Here is a 26,099-nt window from a genome sequence, read left to right as displayed (position 1 = left end):
TTATTAGAATGCAGCTCTGTCCGACCGAAATTCTTCAGCATTTCTTGTTTATGTTGGGTTAGAGTCATACCGACATAATCATGTCATACGACGAGGTTTTCGAGCTTTTTTAAGGTGGAGGAAACCCCAAGGTGCCTCTCCGGGCACGTTTTCAGTCATGGGAGGGCAAAATGGTAGAACCCTCGACCCACCATAAGCCAAATGGATATCTTTTTCACATGAAGAATCCTACACCCGATGCGAGGTTCTGAAATGACACTGGTGAAGATAAAGTTATTCGATATTGTATATAAAATTATGGATGTACAAATGTAAATATTGTGAAAATTACGCCGATACCGCGAGTTTAGGTCATAAAATGACTTTCAAGCTGAAATGGCAGAGAAAGATCGAAAGTTCCACTTGGGCACCATTTTAGGCATGTGTAGAAACACCAGCCTTCAGTAAGTAAAATGGAATGATTCCTGACATCGCTTCCTTCTGCGTGTATAATAATCACCTAATACAGGTAGTTTCCATTTTAAGTTAGAAATACCCTAAATAGCCCACATAGACCCCTTCCTTCGGGCCTTCTCCTATCTTTGCTCAACCGATTCTTTCTGTAGACTGCATTTTGCTGTTTACGGCCTTCACAGCAGCTGTTTCAATTTACGACAACTATCACGTGCAGGTTTACATTATACTCGGACCAAGCATAATGACACTGGCTTACCTGCCTTGCACGAATTTACAAATAATGGAAAAAAGAATCTTTATTCAAAGACAAATATCATAACCAAGTCATAGTTTGTACAAACATAAGTTTTTAATAGTGTATATTATATTAGTTATATTCTAAATAACAGTTAAAAGTTTTATAAAGTATGATATTCAGTCATTCACCCAACAATTGCAGTAGTATTAGGTGGGACGACAGTATTTGGTGGGACGACAGTATTTGGTGTGACAGTTGGAGGTGAATTTGGTGCTACTGTCGAACTTGCCTGTGAAACCACTACTGCTGCCGTCGCTGGCGTTAGTGGGGCAGTAGATACCGAAATAACAGGAGGCTGTGTTGCAGGTGGTTTAGTAGGTGGTGGTTGTGTTGTCTGGGTGGCAACAGGAGGCTGTGTTGTCGCTGGATTAGTAGGCGGTGGTGGTTGTGTTGACTTTGTTGTTGCGGGTGTCGGTGGGTTTGTGGCTAGTGGAGCAGTGGTCGTCGGTTGGCTTTTTTGTTTCAAAGTATCGAGATCCAAAGCCCCACCCTTCCACAGGTTGTAAAGTCGGTCTAAAAGAAATAAAGATTTTGTTTGTATCAAGTGAAATTTCACAGCAATAAAATATTACGACTTCTCTATACTTAATAACTTAATTTTAAGCAATTTACAAGGAAAACTAATCATGCTTTGGTGTGTGTGCGTGCGTGCGTGCGTGTGCGGATGTCTTCTCGAAATGGTATCATTTCTTTATGCATAGGCGACGTAAATGAACAGCACTCAAAACAATCAACAAAAAATAATTTGAAAAAAAAAAAAAAAAAAAAAAGCGAAGCATTTAAAGCTTGGTATCAAATATAGGGGATTACCTATGACCTGTTCGCACGTGCCGCTGTTACATAGTCCATCCCCACAACAAGCAGTGCACTGATTCGTGGCTGCTCGTTTACCGGTACCAACATTACCACATAATGCAGGATCTGGGTTAGTTACGCACTCGTCTTTTCTTTTAAGTGCTTCTTTCGTCAATAAAGTGCAAATCTACAACACGTCCATTATATTGTAATAATAAAGATTCATCATTCAAATGTGCAAAATCTTATAGCGTTTTTAAAAAACTAAAACCAAGTTTAAGTCTCAAAATTCTGCATTTCCACTGGCTTATTTCCGAACTGACCTCACAAGCAGTCGAACAGAAGCTAGATTTTTGTAACTCGTCTTAAAGCTCAACTTTATTATCTTGGACACATTTAAGCACTTGAAATCAAAGCGACTTTTGTTCAAGCATATTTAGGAATTTGTATCATTATTTTTGCATGAAACCCTTTTCAAGTATATTATATATTTAAAAAAATTTTTTTATTTCTTGTAAAACAAAAGTATTTTATCAGCCCTTATAGTTTGTCTTAAATAGTTTTAACAGCTTTCTAATAATTGATAAATTATAAAGTATTTCTATAAGATCACCTCCAAAATTATTGAAGTAGTTGATAAGTCCTAAACATGTACAAATCAAAATTGGAATTTAAAAACAATGTTAACGTTGTGATACGTACGCGTTTCGGTAGACATGTGTACTTGTGGCTATCCTTTCCGCTTAAATCCAGTCTTTCCGCCCCGCACGCCTGTTGATAACAATGATGATGTTAAACATATGGTTTTATGTTTAAAAAATGATTTGACTTTATTGTAAATCTTATTTAAGGTTAACATCTAGCAAATGAATGAAACAACTAAGACAATGATCTGAAACTCTACACGTACTAAATACTAAGCGATATATTGGGTAAATGGTAAGTAGTAACAGGAAATAGACTTTGAAAAGACTCATATAAGTGAAACATATAGTTTTGGTGTATACCAATGTCTGCATCGATTAACGTCGCTTCAAACAATAACAAATGTGTAAAAACAGTTTCCCTCGATCCATTTCATACATTTGACTGTAACATAATACAGTTTTCTTATGACATAAAATGATTTTAAATTGTTTCTCATATTATTTATACCGAGTAAATGTTGGGAATATCCGTTGTAAGTTTTCCGCCAGGAAGTAATGTAAAATGACTGTTTTAAAGAACTGCAGGTGGTGACTTATCGACGATTTAACAATGTGTAAAGCTATTATGTAGATGTTTCATTTACAGGACGTGACGTATACAGGAAGTGACGTATACAGGAAGTGACGTACCTCGTTAGACTGACACGTGGTTTCAGATAAACAGTCCTGAGGAATATCGACATCTCCCTGCTCAGCATCTCCTCTATTATTATCACATAAATAACATCTCGTAGAATTTGTATCAGCTGTGAATTTAAATCATTGCATTTCACATAAATTAGCACTGAAAGCTTGTTTTGTACTACTGCTGTGAACGTTAACCGTTACATTACACTTCAAAAACCATTGATTACGTTTTGTATTAGCTGTGAACATAAATCATTACATGTTGTTTTTTGTATTAGCTGTGAACATAACTCATCAAATTTCACTTTAAAAATCATCGAAAAAAAGTTGTTTGTTTCTATAAGCTGTGAATGTAAACCAGTAGGCCTACATTTCACTTAAAAAGTCTCTAAAACTTGTTTTTGTACTAGTTGTGAACATTAGCCATTGCACTTCCCTTTAAAAAAACATTGAAAGTGTTTTTTTTTTATTATCTTTGAACGTAAATCATCACGTTTCACTTTGAAAAAGCGCTAAAAGCTTTGCTTTTTGTATCAGCTGCGAAAGTGTTGTTTTTGTGTTAGCTGTGAAAGTGGTGTTTTTGTATTAGCTGTAAAAGTGTTGTTTTTGTTTCATCTGTGAAAGTGTTGTTTTTGTATTAGCTGTGAACGTTAATCATTAGTTTTACATCGAAAGTTTTTTTAGCTGTGGATGTGAAATATCACATTTCACTTTAAAAAGCATTAAATGTTTTGAAGAGGTTACCAGTTTATAAATGCATTACTTAAACATAGTTTTGGAAATGCATGGCGGACAAGACAGGTACGCATATTTAGAAAATATAAAATGGTACATACCAGTACGATAGGAATTGTAAACGATGTAGCTTAGTATGTACTGCCGTTTGATATACTAAGCAAGAACATCAACAATGACTGCTTTCATTTTACCAACATACATGATGTTCGTGAACATAGCCAGAGTAGCCAAAGTTTCTAGGATTTTAACATGTTCTGGCTACTCTGGTCAGCCAGAGTAGCTAGAGTAACGAGGATTTCATTTGCTCTGGCTACTTTGGATAGCCAGAACAGCCAGAAGTTCCGAGATGCCCATTTGATCTAGCTACCCTGGCTAGCCAGAATAGCTATAGAAAATACAGTAAAACCTGTCGCAAAATGACACTTTTTGTAGTCTCAGGGGTGATTTTTTTGTGTTTTATGCATCAAGTGATTCATCAAACGGACTTCAAAGAATTGTCTTATTTTTCAGACAGCAGCCAGAGTAGCCCGAGTTTCTAGGATTTTAACATGTTATGACTACTCTGGTCAGCCAGAGTAGCCAGAGTAACCAGGATTTCATTTCCTGGAAACTCTGGCTACTCTGGCCAGCCATAGTAACCAGAGCAAATGAAATCCTGGCCCGTGTTCACAAAACATGTTTCGATCTCAGCTGAGATTGAGTTTGAAATTTTAACACAATTTTACGAAATCTTCTAGGTTAAATTCCAACTGAAACTGACCATAAATACTGAATAGCCATTTGAAAATAGTTATTAACTTGAAATTCAGTTTTAAACATGCTATTTAGATAGAAATGACATATTAAGTTTCATTATCAAACTCAGCTAAGACTCAAATGTTTTGATAACACGGGGTCTGGTTACTCTGGCTGACCAGAGTAGCCAGAACATGTTGAAATCCTAGAAACTCTGGCTACTCTGGCCAGCCAGAGTAACCAGAGCAAATGAAATCCTGAAATCCGACCAGAGTAGCCAGAATATATTAAAATCATAGAAACTCTAGCCAGAGTAACCAGAGTTCTGGCTACGCTGTCTACTCTGGCTGAATTCTGGCTACTCTGGCTGCTCTGGCTACTCTGGCTGCGCTGGCTAAGTTCACGCAGTTACATACATGCTCAGATACTATTTATCACTTTTTACTGAATTAAATATCTGTTTGATATATTGCTACGTTACTACTAAACTTCTGAACAAAATGATCTTTAGATATGAATTAAGGTCTACATATTGTCTTTTTACATTTTATATTGTGGTATCGGAAGCATCAACAACGGCCACAGTAATATTACCTAAAGCTATGCACAATCAACATGACTAAGAACTAAAACGCACCGTTGTTGATTTCACAAAGTCTGGCATAACAGCCTATTTTACTGAGAAACTATAATTTAGCAAAGACTGGCATTACATTCCAGTTCACTGAGCAAATGTATCATCCGTTTCATATTTCACAAAGTCTGACATTACAACCTTGTTTATAGAGATATACATATACTGCTTACTGTATTTAAATGCGTCCAATCTGACATTAAATTCAAGCTCATGGCACAATTTCTTACTGCATTCTGTTACATAAAATTTGGCATCACGATCCAGCTCATTAAGCAACTGTTATTAATTGCAATCGATAGCAAAAGGTCTGGCACCATAGTCCAGCTTACTGAGCAACTGTTTCAGTACTTTACTGATGTCTGGCATCACAGTCCAGCTTACTGAGCAACTATTACTGTAACAGTACCTTACTGTTGTCAGATATTACAGTTCAGCTTATTGAACAACTATTACAGTACCTTACTGTTGTCTGGTATTACAGTTCAGCTTATTGAACAACTATTACAGTACCTTACTGTTGTCTGGCATCACAGTTCAGCTTATTGAACAACTATTACAGTACCTTACTGTTGTCTGGCATCACAGTTCAGCTTATTGAACAACTATTACAGTACCTTACTGTTGTCTGGCATCACAGTTCAGCTTATTGAACAACTATTACAGTACCTTACTGTTGTCTGGCATCACAGTTCAGCTTATTGAACAACTATTACAGTACCTTACTGTTGTCTGATATTAAAGTCCGGCTTACCTAGCAACTATTACAGTACCTCACTGTTGTCTGGCATCACAGTCCAGCTTACTGAGCAACTATTACAGTACCTTACTGTTGTCTGATATTACAGTCCGGCTTACCTAGCAACTATTACAGTACCTCACTGTTGTCTGGCATCACAGTTCAGCTTATTGAACAACTATTACAGTACCTTACTGTTGTCTGATATTACAGTCCGGCTTACCTAGCAACTATTACAGTACCTCACTGTTGTCTGGCATCACAGTCCAGCTTACTGAGCAACTATTACAGTACCTTAATGTTGTCTGATATCACAGTTCAGCTTACTGAACAACTGTTTCAGTACCTTAATGTTGTCTGGCATCACAGTTCAGCCTATTGAGCAACTATTACAGTTCCTTACTGTTGTCTGATATCAGAGTTCAGCTTACTGAGCAACTATTAAAGTACCTTAATGTTGTCTGATATCACAGTTCAGCCTATTGAGCAACTATTACGGTACCTTACTGTTGTCTGATATTACAGTCCAGCTTACCTAGCAACTATAAAAGTTCCTTACTGTTGTCTGATATCATAGTTCAGCTTACTGAGCAACTATTACAGTACCTTACTGTTGTCTGATATTACAGTTCAGATTACTGGGCAACTATTAAAGTACCTTACTGTTGTCTGATATTACAGTCCAGCTTACCTAGCAACTATAAAAGTTCCTTACTGTTGTCAGATATCACAGTTCAGCTTACTGAGCAATTATTACAGTACCTTACTGTTGTCTGATATTACAGTCCAGCTTACCTAGCAACTATAAAAGTACCTTACTGTTGTCAGATATCATAGTTCAGCTTACTGAGCAACTATTACAGTACCTTACTGTTGTCTGGCATCACAGTCCAGCTTACTTATCAACTATTACAGTACCTTACTGTTGTCTGATATTACAGTCCAGCTTACTTAGCAATTATTACAGTACCTTACTGTCATCTGGCATCTCAGTCCAGCTTATTTAGAAACTATTACAGTACCTTAATTACTGTTGTCTGGGAACTCAGTCCAGCTTATTTAGCCAATATTACGGTACCTTACTGTTGTCTGGCATCACAGTCCAGCTTACTAAGCAACTATCACAGTGCCTTACTCTCATCTTGTATCTCAGTCCAGCTTATTGAGCAGCTATTACAGTACCTTACTGATATCTTGCATCTCAGTCCGGCTTACTGAGAAAATTTGGCACAGAGGATATTACATGAGTGTCTATTCATATTAAACGAGTTGAATAGAATAATAAAATGAGGGGCTCTGTCGAGCATTTTATCAATTTTATTCAACGAGTTTAATAAATTCAATGTAGAAAGTCACAAATGTAATATTTTTTTTTATCACATTTCCTGCCCGAAACATAAAAAAATTCTTTACTATTATAAACAAGTCTAATATTACAGTTCAGCTTATTGAACAACTATTACAGTACCTGACTGGTGTCTGATATCACAGTTCAGCTTATTGAACAACTATTAAAGTACCTTACTGTTGTCTAGCATCTCAGTCCAGCTTACTGAGCAACTATTACAATACCTTACTGCTGTCTGATATCACAGTCCAGCTTACTTAGCACTTATTACGGTACCTTATTGTCATTTGATACCACAGTCCAGCTTACTGAGCAACTTTTACATGTACAGTACCTTACTGTTGTCTGATATCACAGTCCATCTTAATGAGCAACTATGACTATAACTTACTGTCATCTGACATCACAGTCCCAGCTTACTGAGCAACTATTACAGTACCTTACTGATGTCTGATATCACAGTCCAGCTAACTTAGCAACTATTACGGTACCCTACTTAAGTCTAATATCACAGTCCAGCTTACAGAGCAACTATTGCAGTACCTTACTGATGTCTGTCATCACAGCCCAGCTTACTGAGCAACTAATACTTATTGTATTTACTGCACTTAGTCTGGCATAACAACCAAGTACAATGAGCAATTATTACAGTACCTTACTGTTGTCTAGCATCACAGTCAAGCACGCTTAGCAACTATAAATTATTGTTTGAAACTGCACTAAGTCTGGCACTACAGTCAACCTCAATAAGCAAATATACTTATGGACATCAGATCCAAGCTCACTGAGAATTTATTACTCACTGTTCCTGATTCCACAAAGATTGGCATTACAGTCCAATTCACTGAGCAGCTATTTATTAGTGTATCTGATTCCACAAAGTCTGGTATTACATTCAAGCTCACTTAGCAGCTATTACTTACTGTATTTGATTCCACAAAGATTGGCATTACAGTCCAGCTCACTGCGCAGCTATTACTTACTGTATTTGATTCCACAAAGCCTGGCATTACAGTCCAGCGCACTGAGCAGCTATTATTAACTATATTTGATTCCACAAAGATTGGCATTACAGTCCAGCTCATTGCGCAGCTATTACTTACTGTATTTGATTCCACAAAGTCTGGCATTACAGTCCAGCGCACTGAGCAGCTATTATTTACTATATTTGATTCCATAAAGATTGGCATTACAGTCCAGCTCATTGCGCATTTATTACTTACTGTATTTGATTCCACAAAGTCTGGCATTACAGTCCAGCACACTGAGCAGCTATTATTTACTATATTTGATTCCACAAAGATTGGCATTACAGTCCAGTGCACTGAGCAGCTATTACTTACTATATTTGATTCCACAAAGATTGACATTACAGTCCAGCGCACTGAGCAGCTATTACTTACTGTATCTGATTCCACAAAGTCTGGCATTACAATCCAGTGCACCAGATTTCTTCTTTATATCACAACATCTAGAACATGCTACTAGATCGCTTCTCTTCTGTAAGCCACGCCTTCCAACTGAAGGTGATCCACTTACACCGGCCTTGCATACCTATAACGCAAACCTGTTAGTTTTAAAAACGGTTGAAATATAGTTACGTATATCAGATTCATTTACTTCATTGGGGCTGTCTAGAAACAGAGAGAAACACACGGAAGATTTATATATATGTTGCAGAATTTCTGTGTACATAAAGCACGCGACATCGTGCAGTCATCCGTACTGAACACCAGCAGGTATCGGATAAGTTCATACTGTAAGAACAACAAAACATGCCATATGTCCGTTGTTGTTCACAGACTATCTTACTAGACTAAGATCTGACTGCGGACTCCGAAAGCACTAGTATGGTGTTCCGTTTGGACCATCGATATTTCTAAAACACGAATACAACTGTATAATAGAGACAGTAAATTAAACGGTAAATATATTTATTCCGCTGAATAAACTTCAATGGATTGCCAGTATATAAAAAGGGAATTTCTACTTACAACTTTAGATCGGCAGCCCCCGGTGTATACTACAGTCGATTGGTCAGTAATAAGTTCATCCATGAAACATGTCTACAACACAACAGACTAGGGCGTAATATTACATCTTATTACGTTTCTATTCCCGTTAAGTTACAATGGATCGGAAACGTCAATATTTTTACATACACTGACGCATGAATTTCATATCGGGTGCGTGACGTCATTTAATGTGAGCCGTTGCATTTATTCTATTATTTAGTTCAGTATTGCTAATTTTATTCAGGCTATTGAACAAATTCATAATATTTACATTACATTTATACATGTAGATACGTATACGTAATAAAAAGGTTATAATTATCCTCGAACCCGTTCATTAGCGGAAGGATATTCCGCTCCAAAATTCGCGGAATTTTTCCGCTGCAGAACTCGTACATATTTCCGGATATAAAGCTAATAACCTATGACTAAAAAGTAACATAGTTATAGTTTATTAGATTTGTACCGAGGAGTTTCGGAGTGTAGACATTGCACAATATAATTCCGCGAATCAGCGAGTTGACATTACTCGATGCATAATATTTTCATTACACACGCATCCGCCCACCCAGATTATTATTATTATAGAAATAATGCAAATTTGGTTTTTAACCGAGTTAATAGACTTTTTGCCGCACTGAAACACATTAAAATAACGCAGCAAATGACGTTACCCACCTGATATGAAATGCATGCACATTTTTGAAGGTTATTATTTGTTTTGTACCGAGAAATATATGTACAAAGTCCTGCAGATGAAAGACTGCAAAACTTTAGGAATCATTCTTTGTTTTTGTCGAGGTTTAACAGTGTTGTCTGCAATAATATTGATAGCATATGCAAAATGTCAAGAAATCACTGTCAGTAGGCAAAAAACAAATGACGGGTTCTCTGTTTTGTTCAGTATAGTACAATTTCTTATTTATCTCCTTCACACCATTATTTGGGTTAAAGACACTTGCTGCAATTTCTTCTTTGAGAGATGGAGCAAAAATTTCCCAGTAATAGAATTTGTTCAAACTTTGTATATGAACACAGTTTCATGTTAGAAACAGAAACAAGAGCACCGCCTTGCGGGTGCTGACTCTCATCTGATTTTTTTTGTGTAATAGAAATATTGTCCTACCCATGATTTTCTAAGTCTTAAAAGGGCCATCATTCTTGCAAAAAGCAGGATAGAGTTATGTTTCTTGATGTACAGTGTCCACTTATGATGGTGAAAAACTGTTGCAAGTTTTAAAGCAATAGCTTTGATAGTTTATGAGAAAAGTTGACTTAAACATAATACTCAACCAAGAAAATGATTTTCTAAGTCCAAAAGGGGCAATAATTATTGCAAAAAGCAGGATGGAGTTATGTTGCTTGCTGTACAGGGTCAGCTTATGATGGTGAACAAGTGTTGCAAGTTTCAAAGCAATATCTTTGATAGTTTAAGAGAAAAAGTTGACCTAAACATAAAACTTAACCAAGAAATCTGATATTTTCTAAGTCCAAAAGGGGCCATAAATCTTGCAAAAAGCAGGACGGAGTTATGTTTCTTGCTATACAGGGTCAACTTATGATGGTGAACAAGTGTTGCAAGTTTTAAAGAAATAGCTTTGATAGTTTAGGATAAAAGCTGACCTAAACATAAAACTTAACCAAGAAAACTGATTTTCTAAGTCCAAAAGGGGCAATAAATCTTGCAAAAAGCAAGATGGAGTTATGTTTCTTGATGTACAGGGTCTGCTTATGATGGTGAACAAGTATTCCAAGTTTCAAAGCAATAGCTTTGATAGTTTAGGAGAAAAGTTGACCTAAACATAAAACTTAACCAAGAAATCTGATATTTTCTAAGTACAAAAGGGGCCATAAATCTTGCAAAAAGCAAGATGGAGTTATGTTTCTTGCTATACAGGGTCAGCTTATGATGGTGAACAAGTATTCCAAGTTTCAAAGCAATAGCTTTGATAGTTTAGGAGAAAAGCTGACCTAAACATAAAACTTAACCAGGCAACGCCGACGCCGACGCCGACGCCGACGCCGACGCCGACGCCGACGCCGACAACCGCTCAAGTGATGACAATAACTCATCATTTTTTTTCAAAAAATCAGATGAGCTAAAAATGCAAAAAACAATCAAAGTCACCGTGCTTGTTTAGGAGTTATCTGCCCTTAAAACGAGACTTTTCTTCAAATTTGCATAGTCAAGGGCGGATAACTCCTGAACAAGCGTGGTGACCTTCGATTTTTTTCATACGTTTGTTTCTAACATGACACTATGTTCATATACAAAGTTTGAACAAATTCTATTATTGGGAATGCCGCATGCGTCCTTATGTCGCCGGCTGCCAGTTAGGGGTTTGGTCGGGGTTTGGGCTTGACAATAGAAGAGGAACACCTCATAATTGTTCTGACATGTATTGTCTCAAACCAATATATATCGATGAATTAACCAATCGATCAACCATCAATCAACTGAAACATATACAAAATACCATAATAAATAGATAGCTACTATATAAAAATACAAGTACTGTATTGGGCAATACATGAAATATATTGATGGTCAAGCAATAACAGGATCACGATAAATACCGTTTACATAGACAATTGAAATAATGTCAACAATTCATCGGACCATTGCTATAATTACCAATATATCAATCGACAAATAAGTACATATAATTGTAGATAAAAACTAGCGGTACATGTTTATAATAATTACCTGCAGAAATATGTATATATGACTACAAAATATTGGATTTCTGTTAGCACGGAAAATATGGCGTTATTGATGTTTTGCTAAAAATGGCGAATGCGAATGTTACTTGTTGTGAATGGTCAGTTTAGGTCATGTGATTTAACTGTCCGAGTAGAGGGTCAACAGTACATATCTGTTTATGGTCAAAGGGAAGCAATGACTAATTTTACTAAACTATAGTAAAAGCTACTGTTGTAATACTGCTACACTACATTTACGAATCAGAGGTGTTTATTAGATTGCAGTTAAAATGGAAACGAAACAATAGACAATATGTATCATCAATATAGTTTATTTATTATTTATTTCCAACCTATGACACATTCTCCCCCGGTGGAGAAATGTCGTCCCGACATTTCAAATAACAACATTACGCCAAACAAAAGAAATGTTGAAATATAATTCAACACCAAAATGCATAAATGTACAGAATACACGTAAAAAAACACACTAATAACAAATGACATTTTACAATATAATTATGCAAAATACACAATTACTCTGCGATTAGATTCATGAAACTTGTATCGAGTCAGCTAATAATCTGCTTACAAGATTTACTATCTAAGTTATGTCAGGATTATGGGCTCCAGACAGACAGACGGACTGACGTGCATACTGTCGTACGAACGAGTAAATACAGAACAACCAACATGTGACAAGAAATTAGAGCTTGTCACAAGGAAATTCTACAAAGATTAACTATATGTTCAAGTCATATATATAGGCATAAAGAATATGAAATATGTGTACTATATACAACTGTATACCCAATCTGACTAAAGTACATCTCCTATATTATGCTACGCATAGGATCTGAAAACGACCTATTCATTGCCTCGTTCTGACGGCTCTTTCGCTAGCCAATCAGAGCCTAGCTTACAACATCTTGCAAATCTACATGTAGCATTGACTTTTGTTATTTACAATTCTTATGTCGTAATGTATCAGATAGCCGGTTAGCTCAGTCGGTAGGCCACTTGCTTTGTAAGCGAGGGGTCCCGGGTTCGAGTCCTGGAATAACCGCATATTTTTCTTATCCTTTGACAATCGAACAAGTCGTCTGATTGGATAACATAAAAATAACAATAATGGAAATCCAAAATATACAGAAGACGAATGTGAATGGGTCGTTCTCAGATCTTCGTTTAGAAGATCAATACTTTAGTCAGATTGACTGTATACCTGACCTACTCATTAACTATAAACCCAATCATCTGACTGTCTCCATTTGGGCGGTCTGATGGTGCGTTTTGGTCGGCCTGTGTCAGCTTCCGTGTCAGAAGGAGATGGACTATCTGGTGGTGTGCTAGTGTCGGTCCCTCTTCGCTGGGGTATAACGTACTTCGCTGCCTGTTCGGATCTTGGCTCAACCTTTTCTTGTTCAGACGTTACACCAAGAGGTAGTAGAAGGTTCTTGTGTAAACGCCTTACTTTCTTGGAGTGCGGAATGTCCTTCTTGACATCGTATACCGGTTGGTCTGAAAACGGCTGACTTACCACCACATAAGGGTCCTGTTCCCACTTGTCAGCAATCTTTTGTTTGCCACGTAAAGTCACGTTTCTCGCAAGCACCAAATCACCCGGTTGTAATTTCGCTGCGCGCGCTTTGAGGTCATAATGCCTCTTATTGGTATCGGCCGTACTAATTGCCGTTTCACGAGCTTTCTTGTACGCGACCGTAAGTCGATCCCGAAGTTTCCGTACATACTCGTTCTTGGACTTCGCACTAATATTTTCAGTGCTCAGACCTAGAAGAGCATCTACAGCTAACTTCGGTTGCCTACCAAACATGAGGAAGTAGGGTGAATAGCCGGTGCTTGAGTGAGGTGTGACATTATAGGCATGCACAAGTGGACCAACATGGGATTTCCAATCCGACTTCTGTCTTTCCTCTAATGTACCCAGCATCTTTAGAAGACTTTGATTAAATCTCTCACACTGACCGTTCCCCATCGCGTGGTAGGGTGTTGTGCGAGATTTAATCATTCCTGCTAACTGACAAAGTTCCTTAATGAGGGAAGATTCGAAATTAGCTCCTTGGTCACTATGGATTCTCGAGGGGAACCCATAGTGCACAATGAACTTTTCGAAAAGTACCTTTGCCGTGGTTTTAGCAGTTTGGTTGGTCGTTGGGTAGGCCTGAGCATATCGTGTGAAGTGATCTGTGATCACCAGGATATGCTCAAACCCGCCCTTAGACCTCTCCAAACTGAGAAAGTCAAGGCAAATAAGGTCCATGGGAGAAGAAGAAGTAATGTTGACAAGGGCTGCGGTGGACGGGGGTGTCTTACGACGGATGCAACGGGGACATGAAGCTACCCTCTCACGTATGAAGGAGTCTAGACCAGGCCAGAAAAACCTTTGTTTGAACAAGGACAAAGTCCTATCTCGCCCTTGATGACCGAGATCTTCATGCAATGCCTGGAAATCATCCAAACGAAGGTTCTCTGGCAACAGAAGCTGGTAATATTCCTGTCCGTTAACAATACCTCGGCGGTACAGAACACCATCCCTGAAGACGAATTTGTCCCAGTCGCGACAATACTTCATCACGGGAGTAAATTTTCCTGAAACCCGCTTAGCTGACGGTTTCGTACCTTCCCGTAAATGACGTATTATCTCTGATATGACTGGGTCTTGCAGTTGAGCTGCTTTCCAGTCCTTCGAACTCAAGGAATGGCTAATCAGCACATCATCTGGAACGTCTGTAGGAATATCAACATCAGGGAGCGACTCCGGTGTTATAACACTGAGAGCGTACGGTGTTTCCTCTATTGTTGCGCACGCTGCAGTTGCCATGGCAGTGATAACAGTCTGTCCTTCATCCTCTACAGTTGCATGGTCCGGTATTCTTGACAATCCATCCGCGTCCGCATTCTGTTTCCCCGCGCGATATCTGATGGTGAAATTGTAGTTACTGAGTGCGGCCATCCAGCGTTGTCCTGTTGCGTCAAGTTTGGCAGTTGACGTTACATGCGTAAGAGGATTATTATCAGTCACAACCTCGAATACCCCGCCGTACAAGTAGTCGTGGAACTTTTCAGTTACCGACCACTTCAGGGCAAGATACTCGAGTTTGTGAGCTGGATAATTCTTCTCTGACGGTTTCAATGATCTGCTGGCGTATGCAACAACGCGGTCCATTCCGTCTTGGCGTTGATAAAGCACCGCACCCAGCCCTGTTGACGACGCATCCGTATGAAGTGAGAATGGCAGTGAATAATCGGCATAGGCTAATATAGGAGGGTTGGTAAGTTTCTCCTTCAGCTGATCAAAAGCTGATTGTTGACTGTCTCCCCATTTGAAAGGTGTTCTCTTTGCCGATTTACGTTTAACAGTTGCTGTTTTCTTCTGTTTTCCGGTTGGATGGCCTACCAAAAGATCATTCAACGGTCGAGCAATGGAGGCAAAGCCTTTGATAAATCTCCTGTAATAGCCTATGAACCCTAGGAATTTTCGTGTTTCTTTGACGTTTTTCGTAGTTGGCCACTTTTTTACTGATTCGATTTTATCTGGATCTGCCTGGATGCCTTCTGATGATACAACATGTCCGAGGTAAGTAGTTTTTGTTTTAAAGAATTCGCATTTTGATGGTTTTAGTTTGAGATTGTATGAAGCTATTCTTTCAAATACTTTGTCGAGTCTTTCTATGTGTGATTCAATGTCTGAGCTGAATATGATAATGTCGTCTAGATATATTAAGCAATCCTTGAGGTTTAGATCTCCCATACACCTCTCCATGAGTCTCTGGAACGTAGCCGGCGCATTGCAGAGTCCAAAAGGCATGCGCTCGCATTGGTAAAAACCTAGGCCAGATACTTGAAAAGCAATTTTCTCCTTATCTTCTTCTTCTATTTCCACCTGCCAATATCCTGTTTTGAGGTCTAATTTTGAGAAATATTTGGCTCCAGATAATAAGTGTAAGCTTTCTTCAACCCGTGGTATTGCATATGCATCCCTCTTTGTCCGAGAATTCAAATTTCTAAAATCTATACAGAAACGGATAGAGCTGTCTTTTTTCCGTACAATTACCACGTTTGATGACCAAGGACTCTTGGATTCCTTTATAGCTCCTATTCTTAGCATTTCTTGTAAGTGTTCTCTAACTTCATTGAAAATTGCCGGTGGAATACGTCTACAGGGTTCCTTAAAAGGTTCATTGTTTGTAAGATTGATTTTATGCTTTACTTCCGTTGCATGACCTAGATCAGATGTTGACTTAGGAAATATCTTGTCCCACTTCTCAAATAATTCATAAACTTTGTTCTTTTGTTCTGGTGTCAGATCCGAATTGCCAATATCAAGTCCATATTTCTTGTATTTTGTATTATTTTCTTGTGCTCTAATATCTTTGTTTTCTTTTTCAGGTTGTATGGATGCGGAGAAGGCGGTCTTCAGAGGAGCGGTGATGTCGGCTTGGCGAATGACTTTCACTTCCTGCAACTGGCATATGTTTGATTTGGCTCTTATCTTTATAGGTTTTGCAGAGATGTTGCACATTTTGACGGGGATTCTGGCAGTTTTAGTCTGTGATCTTGAAGAGACTACACGTGGACAAATGATTGCGCTTGCGGTAGAGTTGTTATTCTCTATAGGTTCTGTTAAGGCAGCATCAAAGCTCACAGTTTTCCGTAAGAAGCCAGTTACTGTTCTTGATTCTCCTGGTTTTAGTAGGATGTCCGTTGTCGCCGTTACTTTGCCTATGTCTGTTGTAATTGACATGAATGCAGACTCCCATTCCTTTGGTATTGAATTGTTTTCATTGGTGCTCTTCTGGATTTCTCTAATGATGTTGGTTCCTATCAAGACCGGTGATTGTGAGTGGAAATCTGTATTTGGTACGACTAGAAGTAGAGTCTCTACTGGCTTACTCGATATTTCTGTTTCTACAGTTGCCTCTATATATCCTATGTAAGGTATTGATGCTCCATTAGCTCCTTTAATATCTAGATCAAAGTCATCTAGGGTTTTCAACTCAGGCCTTGGGTCTAGACTTTTGTAGAAGGTTTCTGACACTGTACTTATCATTGAGCCACTGTCAATCAAAGCTGTAGCATCGATTCCATTGACTCTTACATGGCCTTTGTTAGAATCGCCAATCAACTTATAAAATATGGCCTTTTTATCAGTGGGGCTACTTTGAAAATTCCTGCTCTGTTCTTGCCCCGTGATCAGAGCGTCCTCTAGTTTAAAGACTCCTTAGCACTTGTTTCTTCCTTCTTTGTGTCAGCCTTCGCATTGTCGTATCTTTCGTTATTGTTCTGTATAGGCTTTCTCTCTTGTTGATCTGGTTTTCTCTTTTCTGATCCACGACTATCGTAGTCTCTGTTTCGTGCAGTATCAAATCTTCTGCTTTCATCTCTGTATCCTCTTCCTCGGTAACCAAATCCTCTTGATCTAAAAGGAGCTCTACCTCTGCCTCTGTATTGGTTCCATGATTCTTGATATCCTCTATTAGATGACCTACTTTCAGAATTGTGTCTACTTTGATTTCTGTCTCTTGTTAATTCTTCAAGCTTTGTCTCCATATTTTTCATTTTATCGGTTAACTCCTTCAGTATAGTAAGTTGTTCTTTGTAACTTGCTTGCTGACTATTTACTTGTTTTGGAGTATCTGTTACTTTCGTATCTTTCGTCAAACTCATTTCAGACTCTTCTTTCCTGATTTTTCTTTGAAGGTCTTCGAAATCTTTGGCTGTTTCGTATCCAAGTCTAGTCGCATTCTTGAGATCATCGTTGTATAAGTATCGCCAAAATTTACTTCTAAGCATTTCATCCTTCTGACTTTTGTGTATTTGATTTTTCTCAAGTGCTATCTGTAGCATACTTTCTAATCTAATTCCCCATTCTGCTAAGGTTTCATCTTTTCTTTGTTTGGATTGGTAGAATTCTCCTAAGACTGATTCTCCGGATCTTACATTGCCGTATATAGTTTCTAATTTATGAACAATTTCTCTTGTAGACACATCTGTACCTAATGTTAGAAGTATTCTTTTTGTATTTCCACTTAAGGAATTTCTAACAGCTTGTCTCAATATATCCTCATGATATAGGCCAGATTTCATCATCACTTCGACCTCTATCTTCCACTCTTCAAAAGAAGTTTCAACTAACTTCGGCACTGTTGGTTTATATATATGTGATTTAACCTTCTCTCTTTCTGTAATCTGTCTTTCAACTATATCTACTACTTTATCTTCATCGTCAAGTATCGGGCTACGCCACTGATTTCTATGTATAGTTTTCTTAATTGTAGGCTGAATATCTGTGCACTCACAGTCGTTACTCATTTCTTTCTCAATCACTTTCAAAGCTTTTTCCTTTTCAAGCAGACTTCTTTCTAGAGCTCTCTCTTGTTCTTTTAGATCGTTTAATCTCTTTTCTTTAAGACGCCTTTTCTCTTGCTTTTCCCTCAGTAATCTTTCAACTTCTATTTCCTTGAGTCTCATCTCTTTTAACATTTGCTTACTCTTAAGCTTCAACTCCGCTGTCTTCTCCTGTGATTGAAGTTTTTGTATTCTTCTTTTTATTTCAGTTTCTTCCTCATCATCTGCTTTATCTATATCAATATTATTCTCTACAAAAGCGTTGTTGCCTTTCAAATGCTTTCCAGTATCAAGATCCTCATCATATGTATACTTGTCATTATACATTCTTTCCGTTTTATATCTAACTCTATCTGCCTCAAAATGAGCTTCAGTAATGCCTTGTTTCTTATGAAAGTCTGTATCTTGGCTACCTGGTAGGCGATTTTGTTTACCTTGCAAGGCATGATCTTCATGTCCATCTCTTCTGGTACTGCTTAACAGAGCTAGTGAATTATCATACTCTGCAGCTTTCTTTTCTATCCATTCTAATTCTTTTTCAAATTCAAAGTCATTTTCTCCATCTCTTTGTATACTATCAATCTTATCTCCAGTATGACTTTGTGCATGACTAACTCTTTGTTTGTCCTTAACATGAGTTAGGCTACCTGTAACATCTCTTGTTTCAAAATAACCTAATTGATCTTCATATACACTATCAGTGTCACTTATATCTCCTTTTTCTTCTTCAATCAACAACTGTTGTTCTCTTTCTTTAAGTCTTTTCATTTCATGTTCTATCTTTTGCTTTTCCTGTTCTAAAGCACTATTTCTTCTATCCCTGTCTCTTATGGTAGTGTTATGACTTGGTAGCCTCAAGTCTACAGGTTCAACTTGAACCCTACTTTCATATCTCCTACCCTGCTCTATGAAGCCTTGCTCCTGACTTCTACTTTGTGGATGTGTCTGATAGTGTATGTTCTCATGGTCTACAGGGTATGTATCTCCATAGTCTGTCTGACTATATCTTCTGATTATTTCTTGTATTTCTCTTTCCTTATCAACAGCAGATTTTTCTCTTTCTAATGCTTCTTTTTCTCTTCTCTCCCTTTCTATTCTTTGTCTTTCCTCCTCCTCTAAAGCTAACCTCTCTCTGTTTTGTCTCCTTAATTCTCTAGCAGATATATATTGAGCCATAGTGAATATTCTTATCACAACAGTATTCTTTCACAATCATATACAGTACACAATATCTGTACTATACATCAAATAAAACACAGCTGTAAAAATAACTTCAGTAATTTCCAATTGAAGTTTCACAAACAAACACAATAATTCACTTTTATATCTGAAACATCACACAACAGTTTAAATAAAACTGTTCTGTTCTGTTTATATGTAACAGTATGTGCACATTTTATTGAATAAGGAAAAGTGTTACAGTATTATATTTTAGTAAATAAAAATACTGTAATTGAATAAAGACAACTATTACAGTATCTTATTATATCTAATAAGGATACTGCAATTGTCCTATAGTTGTGAAAAAATATATGTACCTATATTCAGTATTGAAATAATATGAACTTTCAATATATTTCAATTCTGATTGATGAAAAAAAATGCCAAAAAAAATTTTCAGTCAAAGGTAGGATTCGAACCAACGCCTATCACGCTATCACGATTCCAAGTCCAACGCGCTATCCTTTCGACCACGCACTCCGCTGTACTACACTATATATTTTTCAAGTAGCAATAAACATTTATCGATACTCGGTTTCAGTGTAAATGGCTAGGGAATCTTTCAAATTTATTTTCGAATGAAATGAAAGCCGATGGTATTCAATTGATTTGTATCGGTAGTGTATTTGAAAGTTTAACAACAATCAAATTTTACTACCTATTACAAATACTATTGAATACAAATACGCCGTTTTATTTTCGAGTTTTATTTACACGATGTACGCGTAATTTAACACGGTAATTTTTCTGATCGGCAAAATTCGCTAATTAAGATATTTGTAAAGTCTTAATCAGGCTTTACAAATTTATAAGGGTACACAACTTATGACAACGTGAAGTATAATTCTATTCCACGCTGTGCGAGTATATCAGTTCCACAATCACATAGAATAACTCATTATTCTATGTCAAAAAACTTATGCTAAACACGTTTGCTTTGATTCTCTGAACAACACTAGATAATTTAAAAAGATGGCAAAAATATTTTATTAATGTCACCTTAGACTTTGGGTTACAAGTATTAATTTGAGACTGTCCCCAATACCTGGACAAAATCTAGTTCAATGATATAAATACACCTCTGTATATACTAACTACCGACGGACTACCTGACGTCTAACGGTACCTTGCTATTGATATTTACTGTATAAATGGGGAACTATTCACCTGTCAAATGTCACCTGTGTCTATGTATATTTTGATTGTTTAATATGTAATGTGATGTTGTCCTAGATTTTGTAGGTCTGGATAATAAATTTGTATGAACAATTTATGAACACCTTCAACTGAAAAAAATACACACACAAAATAAAATAAGCAAAAAGAAATATATACACTTATCAAACAGATTAATCAATGAATCGTTGAACACGAATCACAGTTTCTAAATTAACTATAATATATAGGTCAAAAGTCACTATCTGGTAGAGAGACACAGTTCATATACACATCCAGCGTTGAAAAAAACCTGATGATGTCTCTAGTTGTGACTTCCTATTAGTTTCTAATGGTACAGGGGCCCTGATTAACCAAATGCATGCATGCTAAAGTTCGGGTGTCCGTAAACAAGTTCAGCTGAATATAGCTATATGTTTTGTATGTTTTGGCCATATGGTACCTTGGATGCTGAGAGTATCTCATACCAATGATTCATCCTGCACGTGCTGTATATCCATCAATCGGTTGAGGCATTGTCAATCATGTTGGGCGCCATTTGTCGCCGGCTGCCAGTTAGGGGTTTGGTCGGGGTTTGGGCTTGACAATAGAAGAGGAACACCTCATAATTGTTCTGACATGTATTGTCTCAAACCAATATATATCGATGAATTAACCAATCGATCAACCATCAATCAACTGAAACATATACAAAATACCATAATAAATAGATAGCTACTGTATATAAATACAAGTACTGTATTGGGCAATACATGAAATATATTGATGGTCAAGCAATAACAGGATCACGATAAATACCGTTTACATAGACAATTGAAATAATGTCAACAATTCATCGGACCATTGCTATAATTACCAATACATCAATCGACAAATAAGTACATATAATTGTAGATAAAAACTAGCGGTACATGTTTATAATAATTACCTGCAGAAATATGTATATATGACTACAAAATATTGGATTTCTGTTAGCACGGAAAATATGGCGTTATTGATGTTTTGCTAAAAATGGCGAATGCGAATGTTTACTTGTTGTGAATGGTCAGTTTAGGTCATGTGATTTAACTGTCCGAGTAGAGGGTCAACAGTACATATCTGTTTATGGTCAAAGGGAAGCAATGACTAATTTTACTAAACTATAGTAAAAGCTACTGTTGTAATACTGCTACACTACATTTACGAATCAGAGGTGTTCATTAGATTGCAGTTAAAATGGAAACGAAACAATAGACAATATGTATCATCAATATAGTTTATTTATTATTCATTTCCAACCTATGACACTTAAGTAGTAAACTTCTAAGTCTAAATTAACATTTGTAACAAATGGATAAATCAACATACAAATGCTCGGTAATCATTTATTTTGACCACAGTTCTTGCGTAACATACACACATAATTACGTTGTTCAGTCTTAGTATGTAGTATTTCATTTGATCTCATATATGCCCCGCGCCATGAGAAAACCAACATAGTGGGTTTGCGACCAGCATGGATCCAGACCAGCCTGCGCATCCGCGCAGTCTGGTCAGGATCCATGCTGTTCGCTTTTAAAGCCTACTGCAATTAGAGAAACCGTAAGCGAACAGCATGGATCCTGACCAGACTGCGCGGATGCGCAGGCTGGTCTGGATCCATGCTGGTCGCAAAGCCATTATGTTGGTTTTCCCATGGCACGGCTCATATATGTTTGGCTTTTTATAAGACAGTTTTCGCTATTATTTACATGTAACTATGATAAACTATGATAAACACATTTTTTTGGTCTTTTGCGCAAGTACACGTGTTACTATACGCTGATTATTTACCTCATCATCTGCGCATTTCACGGACCCTGAACATGAGTCAAGACTTGGAGCTCTGTCACATTTCTTACATGTTAAAAATGTTGTTTGTCCATTTGCTATTGCTGCAAAAGAATTACATAAATAGACGTAAAGTTTGTTGTTTTATTTTGCATTTAAGTCGGTGGTGAGCTTAGATATGTTCTGCACCTTATTTCTAAGTAGTTTTAAACTATCCAACATTACGATAAAACAAAATAAAAAAAAAGTTCCAGCAAAATATTCTTTGTAGGTTTCTTTTCATATTCAGATATGGATTTAATTTACATATAAAACAGCATTTCATTTCTTTATGAAATCTCTTTATGAAATGTAGTAGTTTAGATTTAACTTTCTAACCGTTGCTGAGAAATAACATCTTTGTCAATGTTATGTACAACTCCCCGGTGCATTTTAGACGTTATGTTAAATACGTCTATATATTTTCGACAAGATATGGATAGCATACACAAGGCAAAACATGCTGTAGCTATTAAACTGGATCTATTATTTATGTACAGTAATGTTAATACGTACCACAAGAGCAAGCATGACCATAGATACAACAAAATTGCCAAGACGTTTAACTGTCAGAGATGCCTGAAGTGTTTCATTTTTTGCAAGTTTTTTTTAAGCCCGGGTGAATATAGCGTTAATTTTGTCCGTACGTAGGTCCCGAGACCTTGTTTGTCGAACTCTTCCCACACTATAAGCCTGATTTGCTTCAAACTTTCACAGATGAACAAACTTGGTGTGCAGATGACCATATTTTTTTTTTGCTGTGACTATTTGGCTTTGACCAATTTTGCTGCAGTTATGGCTTTGATAGTTTTGCTATATAGAATATAGACAAAAATCTTATCTGCCCAACTGATAGGATATGCTTGAAAAGTTTCACAATGGAAGGACCTTGACTTGAAGATGACCATGAATAATGGACTTTTTCTGTGGCTATTTTTCTCTATAATTATGGCCTTTTCTTGTTTTCACAAAATAGGCCATAGTGAAGAAATTTGGTGTGTTCAACTCATACACTTTTTGAAGGAATGGAAGTTGCTGAGATGCACAACCTTATCTGAATATGACTATAAAGGTTTTGGTGTTGGTAGTATTATTGACTGGATATATTGCCCCACTGAAGGTAATGCGATATTTGTATGATACAGCATGTCAACTACACTTTAAAATATGAAAACAGTATTCAGAATTCCATTCAAGTTTGAAACTATCTTAACTAATAATACACAGCTAGAATTGTATTATAACCGGTACTTATTCCACCTAAATACAGAAGTCTCTCATGATATAGACATGAATGTATTTACATTACCACACAGAACATTCTGTTAGAATTAGGCAAGAGATAAAAATAGAACTTGAATTTTAGTCACATGTTCCTTATCTCTCACGACGAAAACAAACATGATATTTTGCGACTTGACTTCTTGGTTCATGTAGTAAAATGTATCGACTTCAATAAAGATTGTTATGAAAGACACAAAAGAAGGATAGATAAGACAATGACGTTCATAAAACCCTCACGACCCTTAAGCAGAATTCTATTCAAGTAAAAAATATTGTAGTAATGATCTCTTAAAAATAGAAAATCGAACAGCATCTTCTATCCCCTCCACACCCTAGCACCGATTAAACTCTCATCATGAAAAAATATTGGATCGACTCAGTGTTTCAAAATGAGCAGAAATAATAACAACCTGAAGTCATGTAGCCGATATAACAACAACTGGCAACAATATAAGGTATTATCTCAGATGGAACGTTTCAGGTTCAGCAAACGAGTCATTTCTGTTATACTTACCTGACAGTAAACCGACTACAAGAAGAGCAAGGAGTGAACACGTATGTCCTGAAAAACAACAAACATTTGTCAGTGTATACGTTAGTCAAAAATAAGCTGTTCTGAACGTTACCTCCGTTCTTACAGCTGCAAGTTTTATTTAGCCGTCTGCTTCAATCAAAACACATGATATACTGGAATACACCTATAAAATTAAAATGCATCATATAACACTAACACATGAAATAAAAATATAATCAAAACGCAATAAAGTGTACTGAAATAGGTAAAAACTATATAATCAAAACGCAGTAAAGTGTACTGAAATAAGGAAAAATTATATAATCAAAACGCAATAAAGTGTACTGAAATAAGGAAAAACTATATAATCAAAACGCAGTAAAGTGTACTGAAATAAAGAACACTTATATATTCAAAACGCAATAAATTGTACTGAAATATGGCAAACTGTATATACAAAACGCATACTGTTATACTTGCATGATACCATAATGGAAAAATAGTACTTATATAATGAAGCTGAAAATACAACACTGGAATAAGGAAAACTTATATAATCATAACTCATATCATAAAGGCATAATTTTGTACTGGAATAAGGAACACCTGCATAATGAAAACGTAAAATACAACATTGGAATAAGGAAAACCTATATAATCATAACTCATATTATAATGGCATAATATTGTACTGGAATAAGGAACACCTGCATAATGAAAACGTAAAATACAATACTGGAATAAGGAACAACAGTCCTATATATTCAAAAAACGTATTATAATTGCATAATGTTGTACTGGAATAAGGAACACCTAAACAATGAAACTGCAAAATACTATACTGGAATAAGGAACACTTTAAAACGAAAATAAGTCATGGTATTATATACTAGCATAATGTTATACCGAATTAAAGTACACCTTAATGTATGATCGAAGTGCGTAATAGATTTGATAAAGAGTCACCTATGTAATAAAAACGCATACTGTTATACTGGAATAATGTGGAACATCTATATACAGACTTAATAAAATGCTGTCCATACTCGCAATAACACAATGCTTGATATTTCTCCACATATTTGTTAATATTACATATATTTGAAAGGTGTTATTCTAGAAGAAAATACGCAGTTATTAATGCCTTATTCAAATTTCAACGAAATAAAAAATAAATCAAAATAAATCAGTAATCCAGACTATTTTTGTATTTTGCTACACGAGGGCATCAGTGCTGTTTTCCTTTATATTATGTTTACTTTTCTACATATTAAAATTCTTCTTTTAATTAATGCAATAAATTGTCATTATGGCAAGATATCGAGTGCGGATGTCGTCAGCTGACCATCAACCAAATGCCTTCCAAATAGACAAGCTATTTGCTTCTTGCATTTTTTATGGGTGTAATTATAAATAATATTACATGCTATGTTCCTAGTGAATACAACTGCGTTTGGATATCAGTAACTGGGTTTATTATTGGCATTTATCGACATTGCGTAATAGTTTGATAGAGTTAGATCTAGTAACTCATGCATTTTTTCTGGCGTTCTCTCGTACGTCGGAATACATTATACAAGTGTCATTAAAACAACAACAAAAACATATACATCTTTAATACAATTATATACATATAAAAAACAACTATACCTCATCCAATCATTAGTAAAATCCACTTTAAAATGTCAAGTATTTTATACGATCAGTTTTATTTATTTAATAACATTCAAACCAAACGTGATCATAATAGATAGAAAAGAAAATATTTTCAAAGCCTGACAAACCTTTCATTTCCGACACAGTAAGTTGTTTAAATGATTTTTTTTCTTATAGTAAGCGTGTGATATCTACATGTGTTGACGTAAATGCATATATTATAACTATTGAACCTA

General features: G+C 36.4%; 1 protein-coding gene across 1 annotated transcript; it reads right to left on the bottom strand.

The window, feature by feature from the left end:
• Window positions 1–786: 786 nt before the first annotated feature.
• Window positions 787–26,099, bottom strand: LOC123550084 (uncharacterized). Its single transcript, XM_045338528.2, has 9 exons — window positions 25,992–26,099; window positions 24,208–24,255; window positions 22,374–22,474; window positions 9,072–9,143; window positions 8,481–8,631; window positions 2,887–3,002; window positions 2,252–2,320; window positions 1,565–1,736; window positions 787–1,267 (listed from the first exon to the last, which is right to left on the bottom strand). Exons 1-9 carry the CDS (start codon window positions 25,996–25,998, stop codon window positions 879–881), a joined length of 1,125 nt encoding a protein of 374 aa, XP_045194463.2. The 5' UTR covers window positions 25,999–26,099; the 3' UTR covers window positions 787–878.

This window comes from Mercenaria mercenaria, chromosome 15, assembly GCF_021730395.1.
Source record: "Mercenaria mercenaria strain notata chromosome 15, MADL_Memer_1, whole genome shotgun sequence".
In the NCBI taxonomy this organism is placed as follows: domain Eukaryota; kingdom Metazoa; phylum Mollusca; class Bivalvia; order Venerida; family Veneridae; genus Mercenaria; species Mercenaria mercenaria.
Note: the sequence above shows the minus strand (reverse complement) of the source record. Positions and strands in the feature narration are given on the sequence as shown.

Coding starts and splice junctions, on each gene's coding strand:
- LOC123550084 (XM_045338528.2), bottom strand. Junction 8,632..9,071: donor GGGGCTGCCGATCTAAAGTT/GTAAGTAGAAAT, acceptor TTTGCGTTATAG/GTATGCAAGGCCGGTGTAAG. Junction 2,321..2,886: donor CCACGTGTCAGTCTAACGAG/GTACGTCACTTC, acceptor TGTTATCAACAG/GCGTGCGGGGCGGAAAGACT.